Source organism: Manis javanica, chromosome 8 (genome assembly GCF_040802235.1).
Source record: "Manis javanica isolate MJ-LG chromosome 8, MJ_LKY, whole genome shotgun sequence".
NCBI lineage: Eukaryota > Metazoa > Chordata > Mammalia > Pholidota > Manidae > Manis > Manis javanica.
This window is the reverse complement of record NC_133163.1, coordinates 41728985-41747492: the sequence shown is the minus strand read 5'-3', so window position 1 is coordinate 41747492 and position 18508 is coordinate 41728985. Positions and strand designations below refer to the sequence as shown.

The following is an 18508-nucleotide window of genomic DNA, read 5'->3' as shown; positions in this document are numbered from 1 at the left end:
TACTGCGTCTAGGTAGATTTTTTTAAAACTGGAAATATAAATTTGATTCCTCTTAGACTAAAGTAATTTTAGGACACAAAAGCAGCTGTAGTTTTTATTCTTTTGTATTGAAATATTTTTAAAACATACTGGATAAATGCCACCCCTTTCCAACCCTTTCTAAAAGTAGTATTCTGGGTGTGTAACTGTTGAACCACTGTATTGTATACTTGAAACCAATATAATATTGTATATGGACTACATTTCAATGAAAAAGAGTATACTGAACATTACTTATCCTCATATTTACTCAAGATGTAATTATTGTATTCTTTTAATACAATGCTGTCATGGCTTTTAGCCCTTAAACTAAATGACCCTACATCTATTAAGATTTTTCTCTGTTTCTTCTAAAATCTATATTGTCAACTGTCAGTTTTTACGTATGATAACTTTCTGGACTGATCTTCAGACTTCTACTTAGGGCAGGGTTTACTGATACTCTAGGGAGTCATTTTGACCTAGATCAACTGAGTTACAAAATTAATGTTGTGGTTTTTTTTCTTAAGTTTTCAGTTTAACTGAAAGTTTAGGTTTTCTTTTAAATTAGGCTTTTATCTGCATATTTCACTGAGGTGTTGTGACAATCAAATACATCTTGTTGTTCCAGAGCATATATCATTCGTAAGATGGACCTTTCATAATACCACTGTTAATGTAAGAGATATAAACTGGTAAAGATGGCCACACCAAATAATGTTCTTTGTTTATTCTTGGAGAGTTAGTAGTTTTTAAAGTAAGATTGTTTATTTAATCTTCACAACTGGGTTTTTTTATGAGTGAGGAAACTGAGGCTTAAGAGAGGTTATATAAAGTTCACAGATTTCTTTTTCCTTACTCTCTTTTTTTTCCTCCAAGTCAGACAGGTAATGTGTCAACATCGTAACAAGGTTTGAGAGAGGCACACGTCACGTGAACGCGTGAACACTCAGTCATCATGCTTATGAACTATAAAAGGATCTGAAGGTTCACAGATTTTTAAGATAATTTTCTCTCCTCTAGATTATAAGGTCTATGGAAATAGAGGAGGTCAGGTTTTGTTGGAGTTTTTTCCTATTCCCAGCAGCATAAATATCTACCAACCAGCAACACAGAACTTGGCTCATATTAATCCTTCATTAAGTAATTTCATAATAAATGAATCAATGTGGGCTATGCAATTATTACAACAAATTGCTGTCGGAAACAAAGTGTTGGAAAATTTGTTGTAAGGTTCCAGAAAGTTCATTTTGGAAGTGACCATGGGATAAAGCTTCTGGCCTTTTTTCATAATAAATTACTTTTCTCAGGCAATCCATTCTGTAGGCAATCTTATTTCCTTATATAATTTTGTGAGTTTATGAATGAATTCTGTTTGGCTTAAGTTAGTTTGGGATAGTTTTCTGTCACATCAGTAAGAGTTCTTGACTAATAATACTCCTCCTCTGTATCCTACCCCACGTCTATTTCTGTGACTAGTCCTCTTCTTTTCACCTGTGATCCATTCTTCATAGACATAATTTAAAAACATAAATGTTTCCTGCTGGAAGCTCTTTAATGTCTTTCAGCACCTACAGGGTAGAGCGTAGGTCTTTCATCAAAGCCCTTTATAAGTCTGATCCTATATGATTTGACCCATGCCAACATTTTTCTTCTCTTTACACTATTCTTCAGACATAGGGAACTTCTTTTAGCTTTCCTTCCTTCCACCCTGCCACATGCTCAGATTTTGTAAAACTGGAAATAGTACTTTGGTGCTGAGTTGTGAGGTTTATTACACTGAGTCAGGTTTATTACCTTTGTGTCACCCGTTCCCTTTATTAGTAGTAAATACAATATGGAAAATAAAGTGAAAGTTTAAAAAACTAAAAAAATTTTAAATAGCTGAGATTTTAAAGAATCCAACAGATTTCTATGTAGGAACAAAGAGAGCTCTGCCTGAATGAAAGTGGTTGAGTGACCTGTAAATGTATGCATTAACATTAGTGGTAAGTTGTTCTGGAGCCACAGTTTTAAACAATCAGTGGGGCTATTTAATATGTTTCAAATGTAAAATTTTATACAAAAACAACCTAAGCAGCTACAGGTATTGCTGCTGCTTTCACTTCAGTCCTCCAGTGCAGAGATGGCCCCAGAGCTCCACCTTTGATGTGCAGCTTGCAGTGCTTAGCTCCCCAGACCAGAGCTTTCAGGACACTATCTTAATACTTCCTCCTCGCCACCAGAGCCCTGCCCGCTGCACAGGGCTGCAAGCTCCGTCTCTTTCTTTTGGAGGAGGTGGGGTGAGGGATGGGAGGTCAAGGGGTTGTAAGAACTTGAGGAGTTGAGAGGACCTGTGATGGAGTTCCAGGGATGGGGTGACAAAGGGAGCCAATGAAGAGGACCAGAGGGGGGGCTATAGACAGCAGCAGGGGAGGTAGATGAAGATGCTGTTGTCCAGATTAATATTAATTCACAAAAACAGTATTTTGGTATTGAAAAATAAGTGTGGTATACTGGAATACCAAAAAGAAGAAGGGTGTTGTATAATCATTAGTAACTTACTAAGGACACCTGTAGGGGCTTGGGAGCGCTGATATGCCCACCAGCAAAAGATGTATACCTTCATTTACTACAAAGGTCAAGGTTAATTACACAGTTCCCCACTCTCAAAATGTCAGTATTTGTGGCTCTAACATGTTATGGGCTAAGAAACTCTCCTCACCTTATTAGAACTGTATATAAGTTACATGGCATCTGAGGGGCTTTGTATAAAGTGCATCATCTTTTACTGACATGTTTTGATCATTTGGATGCCTTCTGTAAGCCTTCCTAATTTGTGTTCTGGAGAGTAGAGTTGCTAGCTAAGTAATAATAGTTCAGCAAAACAAGGTAGTGTTAAAAAATAACAAAATGTATTCTTCTGTCATCCCAATAAAATGCAGAAAGTCCATTCTTCACTAGATTTTGTGTCACATTTCTAAGTGAATAGTCATTCATGTCCTGACTAATGTATTTGAGAAAGGAATGAAGTGAATGTTAGCAAGTGATTGTGTCACAACCACCTGTGACTTAAGAACATCCTCAGCCATTCTCATTTTTTCTCTCTTTTGTCTGACTCGTATTGTATTTATGTTGTAATTAATGTTAGCCCTGAAACTCAAAGTGTGTGAAACAGTTGAAGAAAACCTTTTCCCCAATTCATTTTCAGTATCTCAATTTCATTTCACTTGATCTCATTTCCATTCACATAATAGTGTCTAAACTAAATGCTAGTCATTGGTGATAGAATTGTGAGTAAAATAGGCATGACCCTAACTTCATAGAGCTAATCAAGCATTTACAATGTACTGGAACTTTGAGGACTGAAAACATGAGTAACTTAAATCAGACTTAAGCTAAAAAAAAAAATCTCAGCATTAACTCCTCTCTCTCTCCCTCCCTCCCTCCCTCTCTCTCTCTCTCTCTCTCTCTCTCTCTCTCTCTCTCTCTCTCTCTTTCTCTCCTCTCAGGCAGTTATCTTTCCATCATCAGATGGTGAGATTAATTCAGGCATTGATCCTCCTCCTCATTCACATTATAGTATCTTCCCTTTCCTTTCTAATCCTCAGACTCACTCTCAGCGGAGAACTTTTAAAAACACAAGTCTTTCCTCTTCTGCTCTCTCAGACTTCACATCTACCCACAATATCCAGTTCTGATTTTCCAGCACATCATTACAAAGTCCTTTCCTAATTATAGCCTACCTTTGCCAGCCTCATGTTTTATGTTGTATTTCAAGGCTTTCCCTAATACTACTACCATATCTCCATCCCCAGCAGAACCATTCATCCCCTCTGTATTCTTTTTCATTTTATAATACTTACTATATTGATTGAGTTGGCTTGTTTTATATTTCTACACCTCTTACAGTTTTAGAGATCCAAAAAGTAAAGTACCATAGTCATAGTACTTTTGCATAGTTCCTGACTCATGGTGACCATCAATGAATATTTGAACTGAATTTGAAGATATAGTTTCCCAAGTCAGAAAACACATAATCTAATAATGTAAATAGGTAGATACACAACTACTGATAATATTAGGTAATATGTACTGATGCTAACTAAAATTGTAAATTTCTTGGAATTATGATCATGTTCATGCCTATTCTATATCCTTAACCCCTTTCCCTCCCCTGACATTTTGCTGGATTAAACAAGCTTGACTAGACAAAGGGAAAGAAGGCTCATCAGCAGTCCAGTGGACTCTACGTCCCATTTTTTACAACTGTCTTCCACTCTAAAACCTTTGAAGGATGCAACACTTCTGGCTATAGACCCAGGAAAGAGATTTTGTAGGTATGAAAATACCATGAACAGGAAAAAAGCACACCGTGATCGCAAATACAAGCCCCCATATAAGAGCCAAAAGGCATTCTTCTAATTGGGGCATTTTCAAGCGTGTGCGTTTTACTCCAAGGTAATAACATACCTATTTTCAAAAAAGATTATGAAGAATTACTTACTGTAGGAGATTAAGCAATTTTAATTTTTGCAAAGACCATCAAATAAATTTAAAAGGTTTATAGTCTTTTTTTTTTTGTGGAAAGTAAATTTCTTCTCAAGCAGGCATTTGCTTATAAATAGAATTCTTTATTCATTTATATCTCGGTTTTGCACCTGATACCTGCACCTAAACTTATTGTTTTATGGCCATGGTTTCTCATGGAACTTAATATACTCTTGGACTGCCACTAACTAACTTTTAAAGCAAGTGTATTTAAACTACCAATTTTTATCTAGAAAATGATATTCTTAATTAAGAATTTATCATATGGTACTGTCCTAGTAAATACCTAATTTGCAACTGGCTCATTTTGCTTACTTGTTTTTGTAAGAAATTTTTATTTCAGATCAGTGCCTTTCTTAAAAAAATTGCTTTTACATATACTGGATACAATGGTGTTATTTGGATACTGTAAGATCATGAGGTGTTTGTCTGAGGAGAAAATACTGTGATTACAAGGGACAGGCAAATCATAGAGCCAGCCAGGTATAAGGGTTTTTTCCCCTTATACCAGAAGTCCTTAAAATTAATATCTGAAATGATTCCTGGGCTACTTGATTACCTTTTTCCTTGAGTTAACTTACTAGCGGTTGTTTTAATAACCTTGTAAAAGCAAGATTTTTAAATTCACTTAGGGAAAAACTGCCATCTCCTGATTTGAGCACTTAGTAATGACCCCTATTAACTCTGTAGTGATTATTAACTTTGTAAATTGCTTATTTTTGAGGTTTAGAACTCAGTTTCTAGACAATTTTGAGGTTTAGAACTCCTCCTATTTCTTTATATTTGTTCTTTATATGAGTTTCTTTATATTTGGTGAAACTGAAAGTACTCCAGTGTCATAAATCATTCTGAATTGAATGTCCTACTTCCTTTCCCTGGATTGCCTCATGGCTTTTTTTATTATATATTTCAATCAACTACATGTTTATTGACTCTGGCTCTATTATTAGCAATTAAAACTCTTAAAGGATACATAATTTTAAAAGCCAGTTGCCCTCTGGACTGTGAACACTCAGTATTTATTGCCTAACAGCTGTCTTTGCTTTGAAAGATAAAAATCTGAATTATTCTTTTAGAATATAGAAAATTAGTACTCTGAAATTAAATTATGATAATTTTTATGGAAGAAATAGATCAGTGTTTTGTTTCTCCATAGTATTGTTAAACTTTAAATAAGAATTTTCCCAAATAGTTTATAAGTAGTTATCAGAAAAGGAGTATTTTATTAAAACCCATAATAAATCAACTATAGAGCTCATGCAAGAAAGGTAAATGAAAAACCAGGCTAGTGTGATATAACCTAGTGTGGTAGGACCTGGGGACAATATAGAATTATATAACTCACTTAAATGTATTTAAATTTCTTTAAAACATTGTGTTGTCCAAACAAAACTCTGTGCCATGTGACTTTACAACTTCTGGTTTATATTCATTCAGTAATAACAAGATTTTAATGTTTGTATATGGATTTTTAAAAAATAAGGTATCATTGATATACAGTCTTGTGAAGGTTTCACATGCGCAACATTGTGGCTTCAACATGCGCCTGTATTATCAAGTCCCCACCCATTGCAATCACTATCCATCAGTGTAGTAAGATGCAAGAGAATCATTACTTGTCTTCTCCGTGCTGTACTGCCTAACCCATGACCTATCTATATTGTATGTACTAATTATAATGCCCCTTAATCCCCTTCTCCCACACTCCCCACCCGCCCTCCCAAGCCCCTTCCCTTTGGTAAGCACTAGTCCCTTCTTGGAGTCTGTGAGTCGGCTGCTGTTTTGATCCTTCAGTTTTACTTTGTTGTTATACTTGTATATAGATTTTTTTTTGCTTTTATTTATTTATTTATTCATTTATTTATTTATTATCATTTAAAAATTTATTTTTAACACTGTTAATTTTTTTTTGTTACCAATAATCTACAATTACATGAAGAACATTATGTTTACTAGGCTCTCCCCTACCCCAAGTCCCCCCAACAAACCCCACTACAGTCACTGTCCATCAGCATAGTAAGATGTTGTAGAATCACTACTTGTCTTCTCTGTGTTGCACAGCCCTACCCTGTCCCCCATCCCCACATTATACATGCTAATGACAATACCCCCATTCTTCTTCCCCACCCTTATTTCTCCCTACCCTCCCATTCTCACCAGTCTCTTTCTTTCCCTTTGGTAACTGTTAGTCCATTCTTGGGTTCTGTGACTCTGCTGCTGTTTTGTTCCTTCAGTTTTTCTTTTGTTCTTATACTCCACAGATGAGTGAAATCATTTGGTATTTGTCTTTCTCCACTTGGCTTATTTCACCGAGCGTAATACCCTCTAGCTCCATCCATGTTGTTGCAAATGGTAGGATTTGTTTTCTTCTTAAGGCTGAAGAATATTCCATTGTGTATATGTAACACATCTTCTTTATTCATTCATCTACTGATGGACACTTAGGTTGCTCCCATTTCTTGGCTATTGTAAATAGTGCTGCGATAAACATACGGATGCATCTGTGTTTTTCAAACTGGAGTGCTGCATCCTTAGGGTAAATTCCTAGAAGTGGATTTCCTGGGTCAAATGGTAAGTCTATTTTGAGCATTTTGAGGAACCTCCATATTGCTTTTCACAATGGTTGAACTAACTTACATTCCCACCAGCAGTGTAGGAGAGTTCCCTTTTCTCCACAACCTCACCAACATTTGTTGTTGTTTCTCTTTTGGATGGTAGCCATCCTCACTGGTGTGAGGTGATACCTCATTGTGGTTTTAATTTGCATTTCTCTGATAATTAGCCATGTGGAGCATCTTTTCATGTGTCTGTTGGCCATCTGTATTTCTTTTTTGGAGAACTGTCTGTTCAGTTCCTCTGCCCATTTTTTAATTGGATTATTTGTTTTTTGTTTGTTGAGGTGGGTGAGCTCTTTATATATTTTGGATGTCAAGCCTTTACTGGATCTGTCATTTACAAATGTATTCTCCCATACTGTAGGGTACCTTTTTGTTCTATTGATGGTGTCTTTTGCTGTACAGAAGCTTTTCAGCTTAATATAGTCCCACTTGTTCATTTTTGCTTTTGTTTTCCTTGCCCGGGAGATATGTTCAAGAAGAGGTCACTCATGTTTATGTCTTAAGAGGTTTTTGCCTATGTTTTTTTCCAAGAGTTTTATGGTTTCATGACTTACATTCAGGTCTTTGATCCATTTTGAATTTACTTTTGTGTATGGGGTTAGACAGTGATCCAGTTTCATTCTCTTACATGTAGCTGTCCAGTTCTGCCAGCACCATCTGTTGAAGAGACTGTCATTTCCCCATTGTATGTCCATGGCTCCTTTATCAGATATTAATTGACCATATATGTTTGGGTTAATGTGTGGAGTCTCTAATCTGTTCCACTGGTCTGTGGCTCTGTTCTTGTGCCAGTACCAAATTGTCTTGATTACTGTGGCTTTGTAGTAGAGCTTGAAGTTGGGGAGCAAGATCCCCCCCACTTTATTCTTCCTTCTCAGGCTTGCTTTGGCTCTTCGGGGTCTTTGGTGTTTCTATATGAATTTTTGAACTATTTGTTCCCGTTCGTTGAAGAATGTTGCTGGTAATTTGATAGGGATTGCATCAAATCTGTATATTGCTTTGGGCAGGATGGCCATTTTGATGATATTAATTCTTCCTAGCCAAGAGCATGGGATGAGTTTCCATTTGTTGTTGACCTCTTTAATTTCTCTTAAGAGTGACTTGTAGTTTTCAGGGTATAGGTCTTTCACTTCTTTGGTTAGGTTTATTCCTAGGTATTTTATTGTTTCTGATGCAATTGTGAATGGAGTTGTTTTCCTGATTTCTCTTTCTATTCATTGTTAGTCTATAAGAATGCCACAGATTTCTGTGTGTTAATTTTGTATCCTGCAACTTTGCTGTATTCCGATATCAGTTCTAGTAGTTTTGGAGTGGCATCTTTAGGGTTTTTTATGTACAATATCATCTCATCTGCAAATAGTGACAGTTTTAACTTCTTCTTTACCAATCTGGATTTCTTTTATTTCTTTGTTTTGTCTGATTGCCATGGCTAGGACCTCCAGTACTACATTAAATAACAGTGGAGAGAGTAGGCATCCCTGTCTTGTTCCTAATCTCAGAGGAAAAGCTTTCAGCTTCTCGCTGTTCAGTATGATGTTGGCTGTGGGTTTATCATATATGGCCTTTATTATGTTGAGGCACATGCCCTCTATACCCATTTTGTTGAGAGTTTTTATCATGAATGAATGTTGAATTTTGTCAAATGCTTTTTCAGCATCTATGGAGATGATTATGTGATTTTTGTCCTTTTTGTTGATGTGGTGGATGATGTTGATGGGTTTTCGAATGTTGTACCATCCTTGCATCCCTGGGATGAATCCCACTTGGTTGTGGTGTATGATCCTTTTGCTATATTTTTGAATTCGGTTTGCTAATATTTTATTGAGTATTTTTGCATCTACGTTCATCAGGGACATTGGTCTGTAATTTTCTTTTTTGGTGGGGTCTTTGCCTGGTTTTGGTATTAGGGTGATGTTGGCTTCATAGAATGAGTTTGGGAGTATTCCCTCCTCTTGTATTTTTTGGAAAACTCTAAGGAGAATGGGTATTATATCTTCTCTGTATGTCTGATAGAATTCCGAAGTAAATCCATTTGGCCCGGGGTTTTCTTCTTGGGTAGTTTTTTGATTACCGCTTCAATTTCTTTGCTGGTAATTGGTTTGTTTAGATGTTGTGTTTCTTCCTTGGTCAGTCTTGGAAGGTTGTATTTTTCTAGGAAGTTGTCCATTTCTTCTAGGTTTTCCAGCTTCTTAGCATATAGGTTTTCATAGTAGTCTCTAATAATTCTTTGTATTTCTGTTGGGTCTGTCGTGATGTTTCCTTTCTTGTTTCTGATTCTGTTGATGGGTGTTGATTCTCTTTTTCTCTTAATAAGTCTGGCTAGAGGCTTATCTATTTTGTTTATTTTCTCAAAGAACCCGCTCTTGGTTTCATTGATTTTTTTTATTTTGTTATTCTTCTCAATTTTGTTTATTTCTTCTCTTATCTTTATTAAGTCCCTCCTTCTGCTGACTTTAGGCCTCACTTGTTCTTCTTTTTCCAATTTTGATAATTGTGATGTTACACTATTCATTTGGGTTTGTTCTTCCTTCTTTAAATATGCCTGGATTGCTATATACTTTCCTCTTAAGACTGCTTTTGCTGCGTCCCACAGCAGTTGGGGCTTTGTGTTGTTGTTGTCATGTATTTCCATATATTGCTGGATCTCCATTTTAATTTGGTCGTTGATCCATTGACTCTTTAGAAGCGTGTTGTTAAGTCTCCATGTGTTTGTGAGCCTTTTTTGCTTTCTTTTTACAATTTATTTCTAGTTTTATACCTTTGTGGTCTGAAAAGTTGGTTGGTAGAATTTCAATCTTTTTGAATTTACTGAGGCTCTTTTTGTGAGCTAGTATGTGGTCTATTCTGGAGAATGTTCCATGAGCACTTGAGAAGAATGTGTATCCTGTTGCCTTTGGGTGTAGAGTTCTATAGATGTCTATTAGTTCCATCTGTTCTAGTGTGTTGTTCAGTGCCTCTGTGTCCTTACTTATTTTCTGTCTGGTGGATCTGTCCTTTGGAGTGAATGTTGTGTTGCAGTCTCCTAAAATGAAAGCATTGCATTCTGTTTCCTCGGTTAGTTCTGTTAGTATTTTTTTCACATATGTTGGTGCTCCTGTGTTGAGTGCATATATATTTATAATGGTTTTATTCTCTTGTTGGATGGAGCCCTTTATCATTATGTAATGTCCTTGTTTATCTCTTGTTACTTTCTTTGTTTTGAAGTCTTATTTTGTTTGATACTAGTACTGCAACACCTGCTTTTTTCTCCCTATTATTTGCATGAAATGTCTTTTTCCATCCCTTGACTCTTAGTCTGTGCATGTCTTTGTGTTTGAGGTGAGTCTCTTGTAAGCAGCATATAGATGGGTCTTGTTTTTTTATGCATTCAGTGACTCTATGTCTTTTGATTGGTGCATTCAGTCCATTTACTTTTAGGGTGATTATCGATAGGTATGTACTCATTGCCCTTTCAGGCTTTAGATTCGTGGTTACCAAAGGTTCCAGGTTACTTTCCTTACTATCTAAGAGACTAACTTAACTCATTTAGTATGCTGTTACAAACACAATCTAAAGGTTCTTTTCTATTTCTCCTCCTTTTGCTTCCTCCTTCATTCTTTATATATTAGGTATCAAATTCTGTACTTTTTTTCTATCCCTTGATTGACTTTGGGGATAGTCAATTTAATTTTGCATTTGCCTCACAACCAGCTGTTCCACCTTCCCTACTGTGGTTTTACTACCTCTGGTGACAGCTATCCAACCCTAGGAACACTTCCATCTATAGCAGTCCCTCCAAAATAGACTGCAGAGATAGTTTGTGGGAGGTAAACTCTCTCAGCTTTTGCTTATCTGGAATTTTTTAATCCCTCCTTCAAATTTAAATGATAATCTTGCCGGATAAAGTGATCTTGGTTCCAGGCCCTTCTGCTTCATGGCATTAAATACATCATGCCACTCCCTTCTGGCTTGTAAGGTTTCTGATGAGAAGTCTGATGTTAGTCTGATGGACTTTCTTTGTATGTGATCTTATTTCTATCTCTGGCTGCTTTTTATAGTCTGTCCTTATCCTTGATCTTTCCCATTTTAATTACTATGTGTCTTGGTGTTGTCTTCCTTGGGTCCCTTGTGTTGGGAGATCTGTGGATCTCCATGGCCTGAGAGACTACAAGACTGGCAAAGTTTTCAGCAACTACCTCCTCAAAGACACTTGCTATCCCTTTCTCTCTCTCTTCTTCTTCTGGTATCCCTATAATGTGAATAGTGTTCTGCTTGGATTGGTCCCACAGTTCTCTCAATATTCTTTCATTTTTAGAGATCCTTTTTTCTCTCTGTGCCTCAGCTTCTTTGTATTCCTCTTCTCTAGTTTCTATTTCATTTATTGTCTCCCCCACCATATCCAACCTGCTTTTAATACCCTCCATCGTGTTCTTTAATGATTGGATCTCTGACCTGAATTCATTCCTGAGTTCTTGGATGTCTTTCCATACCTCCATTAGAATGTTGATTTTTATTTTGAACTCCCTTTCAGGAAGAGTCACGGGGTCCATATCATTTAAATCTTTCTTGGGTGTTGTAGTAACAATTTTACTGTGGACAAGGTTCTTTTGGTGTTTCATGTTTGTATATGGTGCCCTCTAGTGTCCAGCTCTATTCTGGAGCTGCTCAGCCCCTTAAGCAATGTTGAGGGGTTACAGGGGAGCGGTACTGGTGCCTGGGGGGACAAAAGAGGTGTTCCCCGCCTCCCGGCTGCTGTACCCGTCTCCACTGCCTGAGCCAGTGGGCCGGTCACACAGGTATGTTCTTGTCCCAGAGCAGCCAGATATGGATCCCTGCTTTTCACCAGCAGCCGGAATCCCAGTCTCCCCAGGACCTCTGACTGTATTAACTTTCCACCCCGGTTGTCATGCGAGTCTCATGAAAGCACCATAAAATGTAGGTTTGTGCTCCAAGCGCAGATCTCCGGAGGTAGGTATTCATCAGTCCCAAGCCTTCCACTCCCTCCCTGTTCCGTTTGTCTTCCTCCCGCCGGTGAGCTGGGGTGTGGGAGGGCCTCGGGTCCCATGGAGCCACAGCTCCTGTACATTACGTTCCCTGAGGTCTGCACTTTTCTCCAGGTGTGTGCAGTCTGACGCCGTACTCTTTCCTGTTGCTCTCTCAGGATTAGTTGCGCCAATTAAATTTTCTAATTGTATCCAGTTTTAGGAGGAAGCCTCTGTCTCTCCTCTCACACCGCCATCTTTTTGGATTATTTGTAAATAATAAATATGTTTGAATCTTGTGCTCATCTATCAATATATTTGTATGGGGCACATGTTATTTTGATGGATTTAAAAAAATACCAAATGAGGTGAAAATACTCCCACCCCATTCCTCAGCCTTTTTTTACTGGCTAATCTTAGTTCCTGTGGTGATACTCAAAGGTAGAGTTAGAGTGATAAATGGTGTGAAGGGTAGAGACTGTGCATCTTGACAGTTTTGTCAAAACAGCTATAACAAAACAGGATGTAAAATCTGGCATTGTGGGACTTGTAGAAAATTCGTATTTTCCAGCTTCATTAAACTCTTATCCCTTTACAGTGGATTTAGAAAATGAAAACAAAAACAAAAACAGTGTATTGTATCCCATTCATTGTTATCTATATATTTATATATTTCACTTTTACAGCCTGAGGAAGAACTTGATCCAGAAGAGAGGGACAACTTCCTCCAACAGCTTTATAAGTTTATGGAAGACAGAGGTATTTTCATGCTCATTATTTAAAAGTAGTAATTTTTTTTCAGTTCTACATTCTAGTTTTATGCATCATTTTTGTTAGAATCATGGACATATAGATTTGGATTCTGAGGAAAGCCTAGGAATCAATTGTAGCTGACAATAAAGTATTTGGAATAAAAACTATTAGTATCTATTTTGAGTGGAAATACATAGGCAGATAGTTTTGGTATGATTAAATTTAGGCTCCTTTGGACTTATAAAAGCAAAAAATACTAAAACAGTATTTCAGTAATAGAGAACAAACAGTCATTGTTAATCTACATGCCCATTTAATTGCCAATACTGTCTTTCCAGCAAGTAAACTGCCCTTATCCTTAGTTTCAACAAAGTAAACATAATAGATGAGGCCCTTTCTAAACAGAATAGAACTTCCTAACAGTTAGAAGAAACAGAACCTTTATAAATCATCATACTTCTTGGTGTTGCATTAGTACTGGAAAATCCTCAGATTGGTCCTAGAAATTCTGTGGCCTTCAGAAGTTACACTTCAGATCACTGCTAATAGTTAACATGTGTTCAAGCAGTGACAACAGAACCATGACCTAAAAAGTGCCCCTTGTGTTGCCTGTGCTCTTGCCCACCCTTCCTGAATGAGCAGCATCGTTACACCTTGCAGTCCCAAGGTTTAGTTTCGTTATCCCCAACTCAGTGGCAGTTAGGTGATTTTATTAGTTGTGGCAGTAAACCTAAATACCACTACAATGCTATATAAAAAATATAGAGCATATCATGTTTTGTCTTACATAATTTAAGGTTTTTTAAATGTATATCTTTGATTAATGACATTTGGGATATTAGAAATTGATAGCTTTGAAACTTAAATTTCCCACTCGAATAAACATTTCATTTCTACCCTCTGATATTAAAAGGTACTCCAATCAACAAACCACCTGTTTTGGGCTACAAAGATCTCAATCTCTTCAAACTCTTTAGACTGGTTTATCATCAAGGTGGATGTGACAATGTAAGTAAGGGTGTGATGAGAAGTTAAATCATCTAATGGTGCACTGTTCTATGTAATTTTAGGTAATAAACATTTTCTTAATGAATATACAATATTATTGTAAAGGTTATTTCCCTTTGCAAATGTTAACAAATAACTTAATTTTCCAGATTGATAGTGGTGCTGTATGGAAGCAAATTTATATGGACCTTGGCATTCCTATTTTGAATTCAGCTGCTTCTTACAATGTAAAAACTGCTTATAAAAAGTAAGTAGCATAGTTTATTTGTGAAAGAATATGTATATACAGGGAATATTTTCCATTTAATTTGTTAGAAGACAAGAACACATCCATCAAAGAGCATTAGGGAAAGTATATAAAAAGATTTGGGTACTTGTGATGGGAAATTACTTCAGTGCACAAGTCTGCTTTACTCCATTGTTTTATTTTTTCCTGATTTCCTTTTCAAGTTAGGGATGTAGGCAATGTTTATAGTCTGAAATGACAATATATGCTGTAGAGCTGCATCTTTTGTGGTGAACAATCTTCATATCAAAACTGTGATAACTGTTCAGTTATCACAGGTTCAGATTTTTCAGGAAGAAATTTTATTTTATGAACAATATTTTGCTTTATAGTCCTATGTAAAACACCAAGAAATTAGTAACATAGAAAAAGCACTTTAAAAAAAAGTCTTGAGTTTTAGTTTAAAAAAAAATTGTGTTTAATAAAATAGTGTTCATGTTAAATATTAGGACTAACGTTTCTTAAAATGAAATATTGTTTGTTTAGGTATCTCTATGGTTTTGAGGAGTACTGCCGTTCTGCAAATATTCAATTCAGGACCATTCACCACCATGAACCCAAAGTAAAAGAGGAAAAAAAAGACTTAGAAGAATCAATGGAAGAGGCTCTAAAAGTAGATCAAGAAATGCCATTAGTAGAAGTGAAGAGTGAACCCGAGGAAAATATTGATTCAAACAGTGAAAGTGAAAGAGAAGAAGTAGAATTAAAATCTCCAAGAGTAAGTAGTTAATACTAGTTTTATCGGGTTTATCTTAGGATTATTTAAAATTTTTCATTATGTACACAAAAATACTTCAAAGAAACTAGTTTGTTTTCCAGTATTTAGTTATGCTTTAGGCATCCTAGCCTGGCAACCTTTTCCTAAATGTCACATATTATTTCTTCTACTTGGAGACCATTCCTCCTGTTGTTTTCTATTTATGTCTATTCAAGTCATTGTCATCTGGGGTCAATCTCAAATACTCAATTCTTTCAAGTTTTTTGCTAAAATTATCACCTCACGAAGCCTATCCTGGTAACTTTATCTAAATTGTAACCTACCTCCTCTCTTTGGCCCTGGCAATCCCTCTAAGGTTGTTCTTTTTATCTGTAATTTACTTATTTATTCTGTTTATTATTTATTGTTTCTTTTACCTACCCTGCACCTGAATCACATTCCATGAGGACAGGGATTAGGGCTAAATCTGTTCACTGGCTAATTCCAGGCATCTAGAAGAGGGCCTAGCATATAGTAAAGACTTGCTAAATCATTACTAAGTTAACAAATCTTATTTATAGTACCTGTGCCCCTAGCCAGGTTGGATCTTTTCCTTCTCTGTTACTCCACAGCACACTGTACAGCTTTTGCGGCACTTATACATTTTCACATCCTTCCTTGTTTTCTAATCACATGCACACTGGTTTTATCTTATAAGTGTACTTTTTGTTCTGTTTGTATCTAAGTCCTATGTAGAAGTTATCATCCACTATTTTGATCTTTGTCAAATGATGTCTACATAGTAGGATTTACCACATTTAAGGAGAAAGAAGTTACTGCACTTTCAAGGAAGTGCCCTTACTATAAATTACATCTTATTTTCCAGTGAAATCATATTTAATGAAAGAGGAGGTGAAATTATCTTCTCTTTTATTTGCTCACAAACCATTTTTTAAAACTGTCCATTCTGATGATCATCTAGTGAATGGAATCTTACAGTGAATTCCATGAAACATTGAAATTGGTTTGTTTCTTTGATATTTTTAAGTCAAAAAATTATAAATGCACATAACATAGAATTTATCATCCTAAGCATTTTTAAGTGTACAGTCCAGTGGCGTTAACTACATTCACACTGTTGTGCATCAGCACATCCATCTGTAGAACTATTTTCATCTCGGAAAACTGAAACCATACCCACTCAACAGTAACTCCCCATCCCTGTCTCCTGCAGCTTCTGGCAACCACCGTTCTATTCTCTGTTCCTAAGAAATTGACTACTCTAGGTACCTCATATAAATGGAATTATAGTATTTGTCCTTTTGTGACTGACTTATCTCACTCAGCATAATGTCTTCAAGGTTCACCCATAAATGTGTCAGATTTTGCTTCCTTTTTAAGGCTGAATAATACCTCCTTGTCAATTCTATAAAGACCTTCCTCATATTATGTAAAAAATCTGCAGAGTGTTGCATAGTATGGGTGTACCATAAATTTACCCTCAAGATTTTCTCCAATTTTTTATGATGATAAAAAGTGCTGTAATAAATATGCTTGTAAAAATATCCTCCTCACTTAATCTGAATATAGAGAGGGCAGACTTCTAAAAATGTTATTTCTGGGACAAAAGCATACAGACCTAAATTTTGATAGATAAACAGTTGCTCTTATTCATTTAAGTACAAATATTTAAAGAGCACCTAGTATGTGCAAGCACTATCTACGTCTGAGGATACAGAAATGAATAGTACAAAGTCCCTGTCCTCATGGAACTTAATTTCTAGTTCTTTGTAATAAGAAAAATAAATTTCTTCTTTTTCTGCCTTTGAAGTTTAAATAGTACAAAGCAGGAACTAGGGAAAACATTGGTGATACTGAGATACTAAGTGTAAAGTATTCTAGTGCTCCCTAAGTTGCTGGCTCTCTTGTTTTTTTATCCTCACTTTACTCCAAATGGAGGGGAATTCTGCCACTATGTAGAGGTTGACTTGTAGGAGAACTTTAGGAGGTGATGAAATGGTCCCCAGTTATCATCAGTTGAGCATGCAACAAGAGGCTAGATAGAAGCTGCTGGGGGTAAAACAAGTTCCTGCTGACCCGGTGATCTCTCCAAATACTCATTCAAGGAAATCAGCTCATTTTTTGGCCACTGATGTAATGCAGTCTGTTTAAAATATAATCACACAGAAATACAGTGATAATGTAAATTTTATCTTAAAAAACAGTAGAATTATAGACAACAGAGCTTTTAAAGTATCCATAATTTAGGGGGTTGATTTATAAATATTATTATTATTATGAACTTGTATCATTAACATTTAGATAATTCTTTTAAAACTTAGATTATAGCCAAGAAAATTTAAAAGTGAGATGCAAAAATGTGAACAAAGGAGAAATTAAGTAGCCAAGGATCATAGTAGATAGACATGGACATAATTAAGTAATTTACATGAGTCACTCTTACTTTTGAGGGGAAGAGAAACTTACATAGGAGTTGATGGGTTGTCATCTCACATCTCAAGCCAGAGAAAAAACTAGTCATTGCTGTGAAGGTTTAAGAAAAAGAAGCATATTTCTCATTTTTTCCCCCATTGTAGTGATACTTATTTTAAAGCTTTTATCCCCTCTTAGGGACGGAGGAGAATTGCTCGAGATACAAATTCTATTAAAAAGGAAATTGAAGAAGAGAAAACAGAAGACAAATTAAAAGATAATGATACAGAAAATAAGGATGTAGATGATGACTATGAAACTGCAGATAAAAAAGAAACTGAGCTACTACTGGGGAGAAAAACCACACCAAAGCAAAAGGAGAAGAAAATTAAAAAGCAGGAGGATTCTGACAAAGACTCAGATGAAGAGGAAGAGAAAAGCCAAGAGAGGTACATTATCTTATATTTGTTCTCCAGAAGCACCTGTCTGGGGTACAGCAGTGCTCCATTCCTGCTTAGAGATTCAGGTTTGAGGGAACGTTTTCTTATTGGGACTTCCATTCCTCTTGTCTAATGAAGGTGAGACACATTGTGAAGATGATGTGTATCGCCTTTCGGAATTGGAGAATATACTGGTCGCACCATTTTAATAGCACTTGTGCCCTAAACAGTGGCCTCAAAGAAGGCTGCGCCACCCAGTCAAAAGAAAGGTCCTGCAGTTGACAGCAGGGAAGGGAGCTGGAGAAAAATGGAGGAAGTGGACAAGAGGAAACAGCGACAGCAAAAATTCCATTTTAAAAAAGGTACAATGTGGGAAAGCTAACAAACACATGGGTGCACAGTACTGGCAGATGTTTCTGTGTGTTAGCTTTATTAAGACATTGTTCTTTTTCAAGTTACTGTATGAGAGTAAGTGGCATGCACCCCTGATTCTAGTATGGAAAATACATTCTTGCCCCACATCACATCAATAAATTTCAGGTTTTTAAAAAAATGTCCATCCTGTTTGCTGTTGAGTGAAATTGGTTTTTTTTTTCCATGTATTACACATGTATGGACTAAATTGAATTAAAAATAACCAAAGATTAGACAGTTCAGCTACACCAAGGTAGTGTCTGACCATGCTTAGTTGGCCAATTCTGTGTTGTCAAATGGATTTACTAATTTTTATATACTACTAAAAGTTGAATTTTAATTCAGCAACA

At 36.2% G+C, this 18508-nt stretch overlaps 1 protein-coding gene and 1 non-coding gene across 9 annotated transcripts in view; one reads left to right on the top strand and one right to left on the bottom strand.

Moving 5' to 3' along the window:
* Positions 1-18508, top strand: part of ARID4A (AT-rich interaction domain 4A) — a 63126-nt gene that overhangs the window by 24694 nt on the left and 19924 nt on the right. For all 8 annotated transcript variants that reach the window (XM_073242337.1, XM_017681253.3, XM_073242335.1 and 5 more), the window contains 5 exons: positions 12814-12886; positions 13794-13888; positions 14038-14135; positions 14661-14892; positions 17503-17753. In XM_073242337.1, the coding sequence (XP_073098438.1) occupies positions 12814-12886; positions 13794-13888; positions 14038-14135; positions 14661-14892; positions 17503-17753 (749 nt within the window). The remainder of the gene's footprint in view (positions 1-12813; positions 12887-13793; positions 13889-14037; positions 14136-14660; positions 14893-17502; positions 17754-18508) is intronic.
* Positions 896-999, bottom strand: LOC118970421 (small nucleolar RNA U13). Its single transcript, XR_005058339.2, has one exon. It is a non-coding gene; the product is annotated as a small nucleolar RNA U13 (small nucleolar RNA).